The sequence below is a fragment of the Mauremys reevesii genome, linkage group 5, assembly GCF_016161935.1.
Source record: "Mauremys reevesii isolate NIE-2019 linkage group 5, ASM1616193v1, whole genome shotgun sequence".
In the NCBI taxonomy this organism is placed as follows: Eukaryota; Metazoa; Chordata; order Testudines; family Geoemydidae; genus Mauremys; species Mauremys reevesii.
Genome location: NC_052627.1, coordinates 72,797,568 through 72,812,240, shown reverse-complemented (window position 1 = coordinate 72,812,240; position 14,673 = coordinate 72,797,568). Strand labels below are relative to the sequence as shown.

General features: G+C 36.5%; 1 protein-coding gene across 1 annotated transcript in view; it reads left to right on the top strand.

The window, feature by feature from the left end:
• GLRA3 (glycine receptor alpha 3) overlaps positions 1 to 14,673 on the top strand; it is a 118,562-nt gene that overhangs the window by 15,856 nt on the left and 88,033 nt on the right. Inside the window, exon 3 of the mRNA XM_039542736.1 lies at positions 1,256 to 1,323. Within this exon, the coding sequence (XP_039398670.1) occupies positions 1,256 to 1,323 (68 nt within the window). The remainder of the gene's footprint in view (positions 1 to 1,255; positions 1,324 to 14,673) is intronic.

The window sequence follows — 14,673 nt, the reverse complement described above, 5'->3', positions numbered from 1 at the left end:
AAAGTCAGGGAAGATATTAATTGTTGATTGAATACAATGGAGCTACTCATGGTAGAAAGACTATGCCTGGTAGTAAATATTTGCAGGAATGGATCCTGAACAACTGATAAGGACAGAGCAGTGAAATGAGGATTAATACATGGATGGATTTAAGTGGCACGTTGCAACTTCTACTAAACTAACACAGGGGAGGAGTGCTACCCACAACCCATATTACACATAACTGGGGTTAGGCTTTCCTCAGCCTAGCCTGAAGGACGCAACTTGCTCTGAGTCCTAGCATACTCCTTTCCCCTCTCCCCTCTGCAAGGGGGACAGAGAGTGCAGAAGGGTGGGGACCTTGGCCTATGAGGGCAACAAGGTCTAACCTCAGTCTGTGAAGACCACAAGGTGCCACTCTATCCCGTGAGCCCAAGGCCAATCACTAAAATCCAAGCTCTTTTACTGGCCACAGGGGCTGCCAGCAACTAGTCTGGTCACACCCCACTCAGCCACTATGTCTGGTATCACAATTCCTGCCCAATCCATTTCCTCACATTCTGTAGCTATATGTTCGTGCTTCTATCTGACATCATCTCTGAAAAATTCAGGCCAATTGTAAGAGATGCTCACTGCTAGGACTGTCCTCTTTCACTGCCAGCCCTATCAAGTTTCCCCACCTGTGGAGACAGGTGAGTGCCATGTCTGTGGCTGTCACAAAGCAGAATAGAATCTAGCTCATTTTTTTCTTAGCACTGAATAGCCAACACAGCTAACAGGAGCAAAAAGCTCTAATAATGTGCTTTTCTTACTAAAGAAGTAGAGAGGATTCAGAGATTGCAGATCTGTCAAGTAAACAGTTATTTTTTTCCTGGTTGCTGTGAAGAAGGACTGTGATGTATATTCTGTTGTACTAAAACGGAGATGTAACACCTAGATTGTTTTAGATGACATAGTACAAATTCAACAAAAAGCACATTCACTTTTGCATGGCATCTTCCCTCAAGACATGATGAACTCCCTTCTCTTTCCTGAGCCCTAATTGGGATTCCTTCAAATTATAGGACAGTTAATGAATCTCTGAAAAAAATGAACTGAAAAAAATCCATTGAACAGTTAAACTAACAGCGCTAACAAAACACACTCTCACATCACTTAAAAAGAAGTCCTGAATGTAGTCTCTTACTTCTTCCCAAGTGATTAAGTCTTTGTTTTCATCATAGTTTAGTCCAGTTAATATATTTTGATGGTCACACAATATTTTTTTTCTTTGCAGGCCCTCCAGTTAATGTCACATGTAACATATTTATAAACAGCTTTGGATCCATTGCAGAGACAACCATGGTAAGGCAACTTAAAGTAACTCAAATAACTGAACAACAAGTTAGGTCTATTTTAGGATGGAACTAAACTGAGGGGGAAATCATTTTTGTTGTGGTTAAAGTCAATAAACAGAATATTTAACTCAATAGTTGTTTTTTCTGGTAGAAAATCCATAATTTTACTGTTACCATGCTGAAGAGTGTACTTATGAGGGCCAACAGTGATGCTTTTCATATCTTCGGTGATAGCTGTAAGGAAATTTCATAATATGTAATTTTTTTTACTTTTGAATTAAAAAGTTTATGTTCTATGACATTTTATCTTTCTAATAGCACAATTTATGGCTCAAGTAGCTTTGTTAGTTATATGCTACTGTTCCATTTCATATAACAGATAGGGGCATACATTTCACATGATGAATGTCTTTATTTTCTGTAAAGTATAATTTACTATAAATAAAATGTAGCACCAATGTGTAGATTACATTAAAGAAAATCAAATATTTAGATCCAGTCCACCAGAAAAATATCCATAGCTGCCTGAACACTGAAAGCCTTGGAAGGCTATGAAGGCTGGTGACACAATAGACTGATCTTTCCAGGTAGAAAGCTACCTTAATGTTGTGGTTTCTGAGGGGAAATTGTGCATCCTAAACAGATTGAAGAGGTTTCAAGGGCCAGCAGCCATATTTGGGTTGAACAGGGGATAATACAATGCTTAATTTGTAATGAAAAAGGTGGGGGGGCAGGGCTCAAGCAATTTTTTTTACTTTCATAACTGATGTGGCAAGTCCAGAGGTGCCAGGGCTATAAACTGCAAAGCCTATAGGTGCCAGGGGTCAGCCCTAGCACAAATTAAGCACCAGGATTATTTAATCCTTAGCTGCTGTGGAGAAGGACTCCAGGCATGTCTCTCTTTAGCAGCGCAGAGGGCGAATTTGGGGGAAGCCATGGGAGGTGTAGGCTTATGTCTAGTGAGCAAGCAAACTATACAAATTAATTGGCTAACCTCCATGAGAAAGGAGATGTTCAGCAGACTGCAGCTGCTACTATATACAATGGTAGTCATGAATTTGGAGGTGGGAAGGACAAGCCTACTCTTCAGGAGCTGTTTGCTTGGGCTTTCCAGAGGAAATGAGCATTTAGCCCTTAAATTTCAGTGAAATTTGGGTTCTGATAAGGTTTTATCTAAAAGAAAAATGTGAGGAAAGAATGAAAAAGTAACTTTGGAAGTCACGCTAAGTGCTTTCCTATTTCTCTAATTTAGGTATGTATAATATTACAAACACTGACAGCCATTTAGAGGCTATCAAACATTTCTAGAATATTTACACCTGTTCATGAATTTGACATTTTTCGTGTTAGCGTATACACAGAAATGCTTTTATTTAATTTCAGTTCAGAAAGCAGGATTATCTAATGTACTGATTGCAGGCCTGGGAGCCAAAACCATGTGCATTTAATCTCAACTCAGTCACTGATTTGCTAGGTGGCCTTGCCAAGTCTATTACGTTCTCTGTGCCTGACTTTTCATACTTGTAGAATGAAGATACAACAGTGATGAAGTGGAGGTACAGATTGATGTTTTTAAAGCCCTTTTGAAAAGACAGAACACTATGTCATTTCCAATGCAGTTGCATACATGCTAATATAATTACAAATATAAATTGCTTTTGATCCATGGACAGAAACACCACTGATCGCTATGGCAATTCTATGAGTAGACTAAGTGCAGTATGTGGACTTTAGACAAGACAACTTTTATCCAGAAAATAGCACTAAATTTGGGGCCCGATTTATGCCCTAAGAAATAGTGTTCACAAAGCACACAATCCCTGGATAGGGTGTGTTTAGGCAAGGGGAGGACCATCACTTCTCCTACCCATAGTGTTCTGGCAGGGTGGTGGGGCAAGACTTGCACTGTGCCAGAAGGCATCAGAGACCCAATCCAGCAAGATACATAAGCACGTGCCTATTTTTAAGAATGGGATCAGGGCCTTCATACCTTCTATTGGCACAAGATCTCCTGCTCAGCATTTGGCTTTTGAAAGTATTCCCTGCTCACTGTGCTCCCCTGGCTCTCAAAAGCCAGAATTTAATCTTAATTAAAAACATGGTAAGATTTGTTTCATGTACGTTGGACTCCTAATTCTCATTTTAACCATTTCTTCTCCATTATTAAGTTACTTTCATGTTGTAAAAGGTTATATTCTCCTACCAAAGAAGGTGATACATTTTGCTCTGTTACCACCTTGGGAAGAGGTTAGTTAAAACAATTAAAACCTACACATAATATTTAACCTTAGCATTAATGATCTTTGAAAGACACCTTCCAGATAGGAAAATAGTGATCTGTACAATTTGTTCCCAGGCACAATGAGTGCCAATAAATAATACACACTTATCATGGTATGGCATAAATAGCCCAGAGTCACATACATTAGGAAATCCCAAAGCATTGTCAGCATCATGGTATAATATTTATTAACTTTTTTAGTAATGCCATCTGCAAACATGTTAAGGCTGCACAAAAAAGTGCAACCTAGATTACATAGCAACTGCTGATACTCCATAATACTGGTAATTTGTTTGTAACTTATGCACAGATGCTGCTCAGAGAAGACTTTTACTTATGGTCAGTAGTTGTTGAACTCTGTCGGAATGAAATCGGTCATTTTAAAATATGAGCACTCACACATGACTTTATTTGTGACCTGTGATGACGAACAGCTCTTGAAAACTAGGACAGTGTTTATACCTTAACGTTACACTAGTAACATCTGGCATTTTATTACAAACTGGATTTTTTTATGCAACTGTGCTGAATAGCAGTCATATTACAGTATTTTACTATAGTATTTGTTGTTTATTCTGTTCAAGTTACATGAATCATGTGACCAGTTACCTTCTTCTTGGGATTTGTTTTAAATCACTATGTATACAGACAATTTATAAGACTGTAACGACAATGTCCAAAATGTTATTAAAGTATTTCTTTCCAATCTTTATATAAAGGATTTTAAGAGAAAAATTAAATACAAATTAGGGAAATCATTAACTGATATCTGAAAGCATCTCTGGAATTTAAACTTCTAAATGTGTATGAATCTAATGTATTTGTTTTAAATATATTTGCCTATGTTTACAGGAATTCTCTTAGCAATGTACCTATAATCTATACTGTATCAATATACTGGAAATCTATATTGTATTTGCGTTGTGGTATCTTTAAGGTGATCAAAATCTTTGAGCTCCCTCTGCTGGCTTGGCTATATATAACACAAGAGACAATTGGCTTAATTCAGAGGTGATGTCTTCTTCCATATTACTTATACCAGTTTTTACACTAGCACTTTCATTGAGGTTATGTCAGATTTACCCTGGTGTGAAATGAATATCAGGCTTCTTTATACTCAGGTAGGTTCTGCAAGACCAATGGATTCCCTTGGACTGGTATACAAGGGAAGGAGCCAGAAGGTGTAAGTGAAAGAACTGGGTATGAGTTAAATTAGGCTACCTTGTTACCCCTCCAATTAGTTGCTTTGACTTTACACTCATATTTTCTGCTCCCTTAGAATGTGAGTTTAAGTAATGTGAACTCACATTCCCGTTCATTTCATTCTCAGTGAGCCAAAATGAAAGGTTATTTTTAAAGGACGGAGTGCATGTTATAGATTCATAGATTATGTAGGTAAGATCAGTCTAACTGAGCCTATATAAATCTAAGGGAGCCTATGTTGGTGTAACATACATTGGTTTAACAAAGGTCTAAATTATGAGGGGAGGAGGGAGTGGAGAATGAGAAGTGAGTAAGGCCTTCCAAATTTGGCCCATTGTTTGATTTTTTTTTACATGCCCCCACAAATTTGTATTCCTTATTGTGTGATCCTGGAATTTTAAAAGTCAAGCAATGATAGTAGGAGGCAAAAATATTCTTTCTAGATTTAGCCGCACAAAATACTATAAGCATTTTATAATTCAATCCCATTAATTTGCCTAATTAAATATCTAAACAGCTCATGATTGTAAATTACATTGAATTAAATCAATTTCATTTTATTAAATTAAGAGCAGGTGTTTATTTTTAAAATACACAGTAGTAGCATGTGTCTTCAGTGGAATTCTGGCCATAGAGTCTTTATAGGTTTATGCAACTTTGAGACTTAAATATGACTTAAAGGCTTGATCTTGCATGGCACTGGGCACCGTAGCCCTCATCCAACAAAGCACTTAAGCACACGTTTAATTTCATGAATGCGATGAATCAATGGACTGTCCATGTGCTTAACGTTAAAACATATACTTAAGTGGTTTGCTGGCTTGGGGCCAGAGTGCTCAGAATCTTGCAGGATTGAGTGCTGGGAGCCTAAAAAGTTTTAGTATAGTTTGATTTACTTGTTGGTAACAACTCTTAAAAGATAATGGAATCTATGGTGTCCATATCATCCCTGTTCATACACAAAGTTTCTCATGATAGCATGATATGGTACTGTGTAAGATATATCAAGATATTTTAAGACATGTATAGCAATTCAATGTACAGCAATCAGCAGTGCCCAGCTAAAAATTAAAAGTGATTATTGAGTTTTAGTTTAAAGGATGAGAGTGGGCTCATTGTTGACATTTCTGGTTCCAGAGCTTCAGAGATGAAGCAAAGACTAGCAAATATGGTGTAGTTGGTTATAGGGAAGAGAAGTAAGCCAGCATCAAAGAATCTCATTTAGCACTTGAAAATATGATAGGCCAAAAAGGAGAGAATATTTCCACCAAATTTCCTAAAGGATTTTGGAGGTCAAGAAGAGCACACTGATATTAGCACAGAAATAAGCTAATATATTTCTAAGTGAACTAATTATACATGTGCTAAGAGTGCATTGACACTGACTCTTGGAAAGAGGTCTAATGGCAAATGCCATCAAGCCAGCTAATTATCCTTTAAAAGAATGTGTGTCTCCTGCTTATTCCTGCCAAACCTCTGGTCATGAGTATTTCTTGAGTCTGGCTGCAAATAGTAATGCAGCCCAACTATGGGTAGGAACTGGGTGAGCTGCCTCTTTTGCTGCTAGCAGTACCTTCCCTTAAAGCCTGGGATATTATATAGACAAAAACAAGATGTGCTTTTCACCCACACTGAAAAAAAACATTGTGTACCATGTTTTTTGACCAGTCAGCATTACGCCATCTGTTATCCACTTCTTCCGTTTCATCAGCCTGACCTTCTTATAGCTGAGCATATCTATATCTGCCATATTCTGCCATGGGATTGTCTTAAAACACAGTGCTTGAAGTCAATATTCCCTTATATGTATGTATGCTTCCGAGATGTTTGATACAATACAGTCTGTTTAGTTGGTAACCACTAGTGTCTGTGAAATGAGTCTTCCTTTGGCAGAAACATGTATAACATTAGACCTAACAGATCCCTTAATTTGTTAGTGTTTACAGTGATTAATGCAGAGTAGTCTAGTTTGCACATTTTAGATCACAACCCCTATAACCTGAAATACAGGTCACCTTCCAGATTCAACATGCTATAGAAATTCCTTTATTTCTTTATTTCCTGCACTCTGATAATTAAATCTTTCCCTTCTAGAAGGGCAAATAGAAACATCACTTCTGCAATCTACAGATTGATCTTGCACTAGGTTTGAAATTTGTGCTATTTATCTTTCCATATTCTGTATCATGATCCTGCTTCTGCAGTCTTTAGCCTAGGTCACTGAGTCAGACGCAGACAAAGGTCTTTCAAATTCTACTGGGCCAGCAGCTGCTCAGTTTGTTACATGAACAGATTAATCTGTGCAAATCCTCTTGCTGAACCTGCATTCTAATCTGCCATTTTCATTTTATATTTCTTTTCCATAAAAGACCTATCACACACTCTTCATGTATATAAGAAAAAAAGTGTCTAAAAATGCACTCATCTTCTACGTTAAAAAATGTGCACATTAATGAAATGCCACAACAAATGGGTGTTAATCTAATTTGCAATCAGATTAGGGCACTCTTTTTAATCTGTTGTTTTTTAAAGGATGAAATGGGAAACATTCTTTTCATCTAGTAAAGTTGAACGGTGAGGTTTCTAGTAAAAATATGAAAAACTTTGTAATTAGGAATTTTCCCAAAAATGTTACCTTCACTACCACAGTAGTTGCAACACTGAGAGCTAGTATATAGTATTTGTATTCTACACTGGGGTTTACATTTTTGAAAGAATCAAACCACGATGACTATATCTTTTTTTACATCCTAATTATTATTTTTTTGCATCAGATAAGGATTTCAGTGATCATTAATCCATTATTAGTGCATCTGTGTTGTTCTCAGAATTTATGGGTAGAGTAATATGTTTCTTTCACATGGTACCAATTTTCATTTTAAAGACCAACTCAGCACTAAAATATGCCCTGAAATAGTTTCCTCTCTTTAGCAGCAAACACATATTTTTAGACAATCTTTGTGTTTATCATTGATACAGTTGCAAACTGATCTCCAGAGAGGTGATCTGCGGAAAACTATTTGCTGAGGGCCTGCTTGGAAAAGCTTACAGAATCCCTGCTCTTTTTCACTTACATTCAACATCGAATGCCATTTTTCCAGCTTCCTTTCTTCTCATTTATCCAGCCTCCACCTAACTAGCATTTTTACTTCTTCAGTTTTGCCTCATGGGATTAGTCACTTTCTCAATTTCTTCCTCTGATTATTCAAACCCTGATTTAGCCAAATATTTCATAAGGGCTCAAATATTCTAGGGGTTATATCTAAGGACTTAATCCTGTAAAGTGTTCAGCACCCTAAACTCCCATTAACTGCACTGGGAGTAGTGGGTGGACTAACATCTCCTTAGAGCTGAGTGCATTTTCAAGAGGGTAGGCCTTAAGAAAAAAGAAATGTTGAGTCCATAAAAAGAGCACATTTTTTTCTTATGCACAAGTTCTCAGTTTCTGCATTCATTAAGTTGGTGAATATAATAGCCTTAAAGAACAGAAGGGAGAGAGCTTGAGCATAAATAACATTTTCATAAATTCTGAGTTTTTCTAACTCTGTGTACAACTAGATAAAGGCCCATGTCTGTTTTCCTGGTTTCCCACAACTTAGGTTTGTACTTAAATTAATGAAGAATAATGCTATAATGTGTGTGCTCAAGCTAGGGGAGAATAATGATACATGGGTGATACCACTGAAATCTAAAAGGCCAAGCTAGAAAGTGAAATAGATACAGCAAACAAATCAAATGCCTTCCCTGTGAATTGTTTTTTATTTCACCTGTAGAGTTTAAAGATCTAGAGCAGTAAATATGTGTTTTCCATTATTAATTAGCATTAAAGAAGAAAGATGGCCAGTGGTAGGTTCCCTAACCTAGGACTTGAGAACCCTGGGGTAAAATCCCTGCACTGCCACAGGCTTCCTGAGTGACTTTAGGGAACTCATTTAGCCTCTTTGTGCCTCAGTTCTCCATCTGTGAAACTAGGCTAATAGGACTTCCTTGCCTCACAGGGTGCTGTGAGGATAAAATTCATTAGAAATTGTATAAATACATTAGAGACAGCCAGGTACAACAGCTATATAAGTAACTAACACAGATGTTACCAAGCGGTACAAAAACATAATATGGGTTTATCATCCCGAGATTAAATATATCCACCTCTACTGTATAAAAGATCTTTTTCATGTTGCACTAGGCCCTTTTTATAATGTTATATGGTTATAGCTTTTGGTTTATCCTGAGTATATCACATTCTATGATTTGTTGAAATCAGGTCACAACAGGCTAATTCCATGTGTTATCTTGTTTTTGTCTAGCAACAATTTTTGTTCTAATATATATTTATAGTTCTTATTGTACCAAACTGTCAAAGTATTCTTTTAATTTATTGATACAATGATACCAGTGTCAAAGTTATGCATGTAAAAATGAAAGCCAAAGGAAATGAGTTTTCAGATGTCTTTAGCATAGCTGTCTTTGTGTGTGTATTTAGCTAATGGGTGTTAATCTCATCGTGATGTATGGGGATTTTTGCCCTTAACTCCTATTAGCGTTAATAGGCATTAAACCCATAAATCCCCTCCATCCAGATAAGAATATACCCTTTGGCCTTCATTTTTGCATGAACCTACAATTTACCGAAACTCCATTAACACAAAAAGCTACCGTATTTTACAGCAATGTTAAAGGTGAGTCTAAAAATAAGAAAAGGAAGGACATTCAGAGACTGTTTCTCTTTCCTTGTGCACATATGGTGGAAGAGCTTATCAGTGCCTACACTACATCACCATGAGTAGGGATAGAGTGGTCTTTCTGAATTCCTCTCCTCTGATCAGTTTGATTTACCTTAACTTTATTTTTAAATTTAACTTGGATTTTGTGTCTTCACTGTATTCTGTTTTCTTGTTTTTTAATTTTTTTCTTCTGGATATTCAATTTCAGTAGCCAGATCATTTGAAAAAGACATATAATTTTGGATAAGATCTACTTATAATATTTCATGTCAATACATTTTAAAACTCTTGGTTATTTATAATGAGCCCCATTCAAAATAAATAAATAAACAAACATGTTTTTATTTATAGCCATTATAAAAAAGAAAAGTGACAAATGCTGTACAAGACCTAGTTAAAATTGATTCTCTGGCCAATCATTTATTTTTTCTTTTCAAAAGGAAATTCTCAGTGTGTTCATAAGTGTGATTGTTATGGCTTCAGGAAGAGGCATTATTGGCCTTTCCTTGAAGTTTTAAGGCTCTATAAGAGCTACTATGATCTGTGTGTGTGTCTTTCAAGCTGCTCCAAATTGTGTCAGTTCTTGGCACACACTGATAAATCCGTGAAGACTTTATGGTATGGAAAATATTTAATCCACAAATGTATCTTAATATAGGAAATATGCCATGTTGATTGATTCTGAGCAGACCTTAGGAAGTACTGGAATGGACCAGCATGCAAAAGTTAAATGAGCACCACCTACACTTTATAACTTTGAGGTGAATCCTTGGTTTCATTCCCAACAACTATTCACCCTCACTGATGCCCCACTCTTCCCACACCTGGGGAATGCCCTAATCCATTTGACTGATGTGCAGGTGGTTGCTTCTCCCACATGTGATGCAGATAGGTGAGTAGGTGGATAGGGGCAAGGAAAACTGCTTCAGTGGAGGTTTCTAAAAGCTTTCTAAGGGTGCAGTCAAAGGTTTCTCAGTGTAGTAAATCAGGAATTTACCATCTTCCCCAACTCCTACTACTTTTCTCTCTCTCTCTCTCTGTACTATCTCTGGCCCCACACTTGGCTTGTGGTCCTGTTGCCTGGCTATATTATGTGATAAATGTATTCTTGTCAGCCTGGAGCAATTTGTCTTACATATGAATTATTAACCTTCAAAAAAAAAAGGAAATAACATTGGAAATACTGCCAACACAACAATAAGTTTAACACTAGTGGTTGTTACAATGATACTGTGAATACTTCAGGGGCTTGTATTGCTTGAGCAAAATATTCTAGAGGAAAATACTGAAGAGCATACTCAGGCATGGTTTGTCTGGTAATAAATAGTAAAACATTTGCAGAGACTATCTGTAGTTAGTCTCTTCATTTAAAAGAATTGTAGTAAATGCTCATTCCTCTGGGTTTTTTCCCCCACCATAATAATGATATTGCAGCAATGGATAACTTGTGGGAGAGGAGGGGAGGGGAGAGATTACTTTTGTATATGTGGGGAATCAGAACCAATATATACTTGTGCTATTTCTTCGTGACCTTATTTCAACTATAAAAATATATTTTTTAAAAAATATATCTGCTCTCTTTGTAGGAGAGTAAATGATCCCATGTTTATTTCCATGCTTATAAAAAAGTAGTCTTTACATTGTTTGTAAATCTATTGACTTGTGGCTGAAAATGTAACTTTATAGTAACATATGAAAGCTGATTTATTGCCACAACCGGATTAGTTATGGATGAAGAGTTATGGCCTATATTACTGTTTAATGGAATGCAGTGTGCTACCACTTGTGGGATCTAGATTTAAGACACAATCTTTCTCAATTGAGTTAGCAGGGGATGAGGTGTTTAGCTGTTGGAAAGGAAAAAGTGCCTGACATCCCTATGAGCTTTTCAGGGTGAGTACTGATGGCCTTCAATGCTGCATCTAGGCCCTGGTAGTCTGAAGGGATAAAGTGTCACTATAAATAAGGTGTAAGGGCGAAATGCTAAGACACTACAGTAATGGGGGCCATCCAAGAACCAGGTAGACAGATACATACACTATCATTTAGGAGTACCTTAATGCACTGAAATGGTTTTGGGTGGTTTTCTTTAATCTCTCTCTCACACACACACACACACACACAATAATTTAGCCTTTATGTACTGTCTTTTGAAGGTTTGTGTTGAATAGGGCATTGCCTACATGACTTTCATTGTCTTTTATTGGAATTGCCTGGATAAAACACATATCGGGCTAACATTAGTTTCATATTTTTGTTTGTTTTTCATTTGCTGTCTAAATATTAATTTTAATAAGAGACAGAAGTACAAATCCAAGTTGCCTGAAAGGTCAGACAATAGAATTTATACCTTAACTTTCCTATTTCATTTTATAGAACATTATCTCAGTTTTACAGGATTGCCTATATTGTGGCTGATAAAGCTTCTCAACTTAGTAGACATCTTGGCGATCTATAGGTGAAAATTGATACATTTTAAGTATTGTTATTGTCTAGGTCATCTGACAAAATTTCAAGTCTGACTGCCATATTAGACAGTATGTAGTATGTATACTATGGCCAGCTTGTGAGTGGTCCTTGCATTGGTGAGCATGGAATTGAAAGAAACCTACACCTTTCCCCCGCTCTCCCCCCGACTCCTCCCTTCACCATGGGGCCTTCCAGCTTAGGAAAGCTCAACTTTTCAGCTACCCACAAGTACCTTAAGATGTGAGAGTAGCAGTATCTTTATCAGTGACTACTCGTCACCTGCTAGTGCATTAAAAGCTACTACTTGTACACTGAGAAATGTGGCAAAGGTGCATGTAGACATAGCCATTTTATACATTATGTATGGTTGTGTAAATTGTCAGATAAATGTTTCTCTAACTCTTGCCACTGTTGTTCAAAATTAAAACCATTGTAAAAGCTGCTGTCATTTTTCAGTTTTAGCTCAATTAACCTGAGCATGTTAGTGGGATTTTAGTGTAATGCATTGGGAGTTATGAACATGCAACTTCCATTAACAACAAGAGTTATGTTCATACTGTGATAAAATTATATTCCCAGACATCCAAGGAAAGTGTTTGCCACATCTACTATTACTATTATACAGCACTTTCTGATTATACAACTGATAAAAATCTCTCTCCTAGGCTTTAGGCATCCTTGACAGATATTTATAATACCATGCTTGTAAATAATACATCCAGCAACTTAAATTCTGCTATAGCCATAAATAACTAACCAAGAAAAACGCAAAGGAAATAGCTCTATTTCCACCAAAGAAACAGAAAATTGGAAGCGGGAATAGAATGGAACCAACCAAAAAGCTGCCCATCTATTCTGGGTAAAGTTTGTAAGAGTGTCAATAATATTTATGATCAGTGCTAATAAAGGCAGTGATAGAGCTAGTAATACTGGAATGTGCACATAACCATTTATTTAATCACCTGTGCTTTGTAATTGTGCACAAATATACCCTTGACCTTACAGGTGAAATTTTCAAAAGCACTCAGTGTTGGCTTGATTCTGCTTCCAATTAAGTCAATAATAAAACTCACATTAACTTAAATGGGAGTGGAAATAGACCATCACTAAGTGCACTGGGAATCACATCCTACTTGGGTAATCAACAGTTACAAAATATTAAAGCAAAATTTAATTTATATTGGCGGAAAATGGTGGTGACATAAAAGAAAACCCTTGATTCAAATATGAGTGCTACAATGTTTATTGGTTCTGTCTCTGAATTATGAAATATTAAGCCATGCAGCTGTCCTGTAAAATGCATAGATACAGGCAGAGTGTTTGATATGACACACGGAATATGTCTTTATTCCACAATTATAGCAAAATATAGTCTCTCTTTCAGAAGGAAATTAAAAATAAAAGGAGTACCTGTCCACACATTAGGTTTTTTTTAAAAAATTGTTTCTAAAATCTAAGACAATTCCTAGAGGAAAAAACATCATTAAGTTACAGATAATGTTTTAAAGAGATATCAGGTTAAATTACAGCAACATTTTTAGAACATTGCAGTAATATACTTTTTCATGAATTCAAAGTTAAGGTTTAAGTTAAAGAACAAGCAATTGAAAGTTAGAACTTTCTAAATTAAAATTCCACATAATCTTAATCTGACCCCCTGTGTCAATGCCTGTCTCCTGAATAAATACCAACAATCCCCTTATAACTACTTCTCATTCTGCTGAACCATCATGCCTCATGCAATACAGATCACAAAACCTCAGTTACCATATTTAGAGTATGGTAATGTTATAAAGAACAAGCATCAACAGTGTTACCTTAATAGTGGAGGTAAATTATTTTTGTTTCAGTTCATACTAGAAATAAATTGCCATACAGATATTCAAATCTTCCCACCCATTACACTGCAATTAAATATCCATGGCTGTTCCGCGTCAGCTGACTTGGGCTTGCAGGGCTCAGGCTTCGGGGCTCTAAAGTTACAGTATATGCAATAGCTATTCTGGAATAACTCTACATGTGGACACTCCTATTCTTGAATAAGAGTGTCCACAAAGAGTTAATCAGAAACAACTTCACATGTGGATAAATCCTTAATTCCTGAGCAGCAACATCTCTATAGTACCCTAAGGATATGCAGTACAGAGAAGCATATTCTCAAGGATGTTTGGCATTAGTCATAACTTGTTACTGTGTCACAGATTTGGCATGCCAATTAAAGTTAAGTACTCACCAATCAATTTAAATCAGATAGTTTCTTGTCAGCTGTTATGCTGAATCTCTGACAGATTAATGAGTTATAATTAGTGGTGAACATATCTAGCTATGGGTTCACTTGCAACTTCTTTCACAGAAATGAAAGCAGTATGACATGTCACAAAATTTCTATAGTCTTACCGTGTTCAGACATGTAATAAAGCAAAGATGTGATGCACAACAGAGAGGAGTCCCACTGCTAGGAATTCCTTGCCATATAATATATGCTTTCAAAAAGTTCAGGAGACAAAATGAGCAACCCCTCCCTCCCACAAAAATCAGAGAGCCAGATTATTATTTATTATATGTATTATCCTAATGCTTAGTTGCCCTAGTACAGAACCCCATTGTACAAACATATATCTAAAAAAAGAGATGGTTCCTTTCCCCAAAGAGCTTACAATCTATGTACAAGACAAGGGACAGC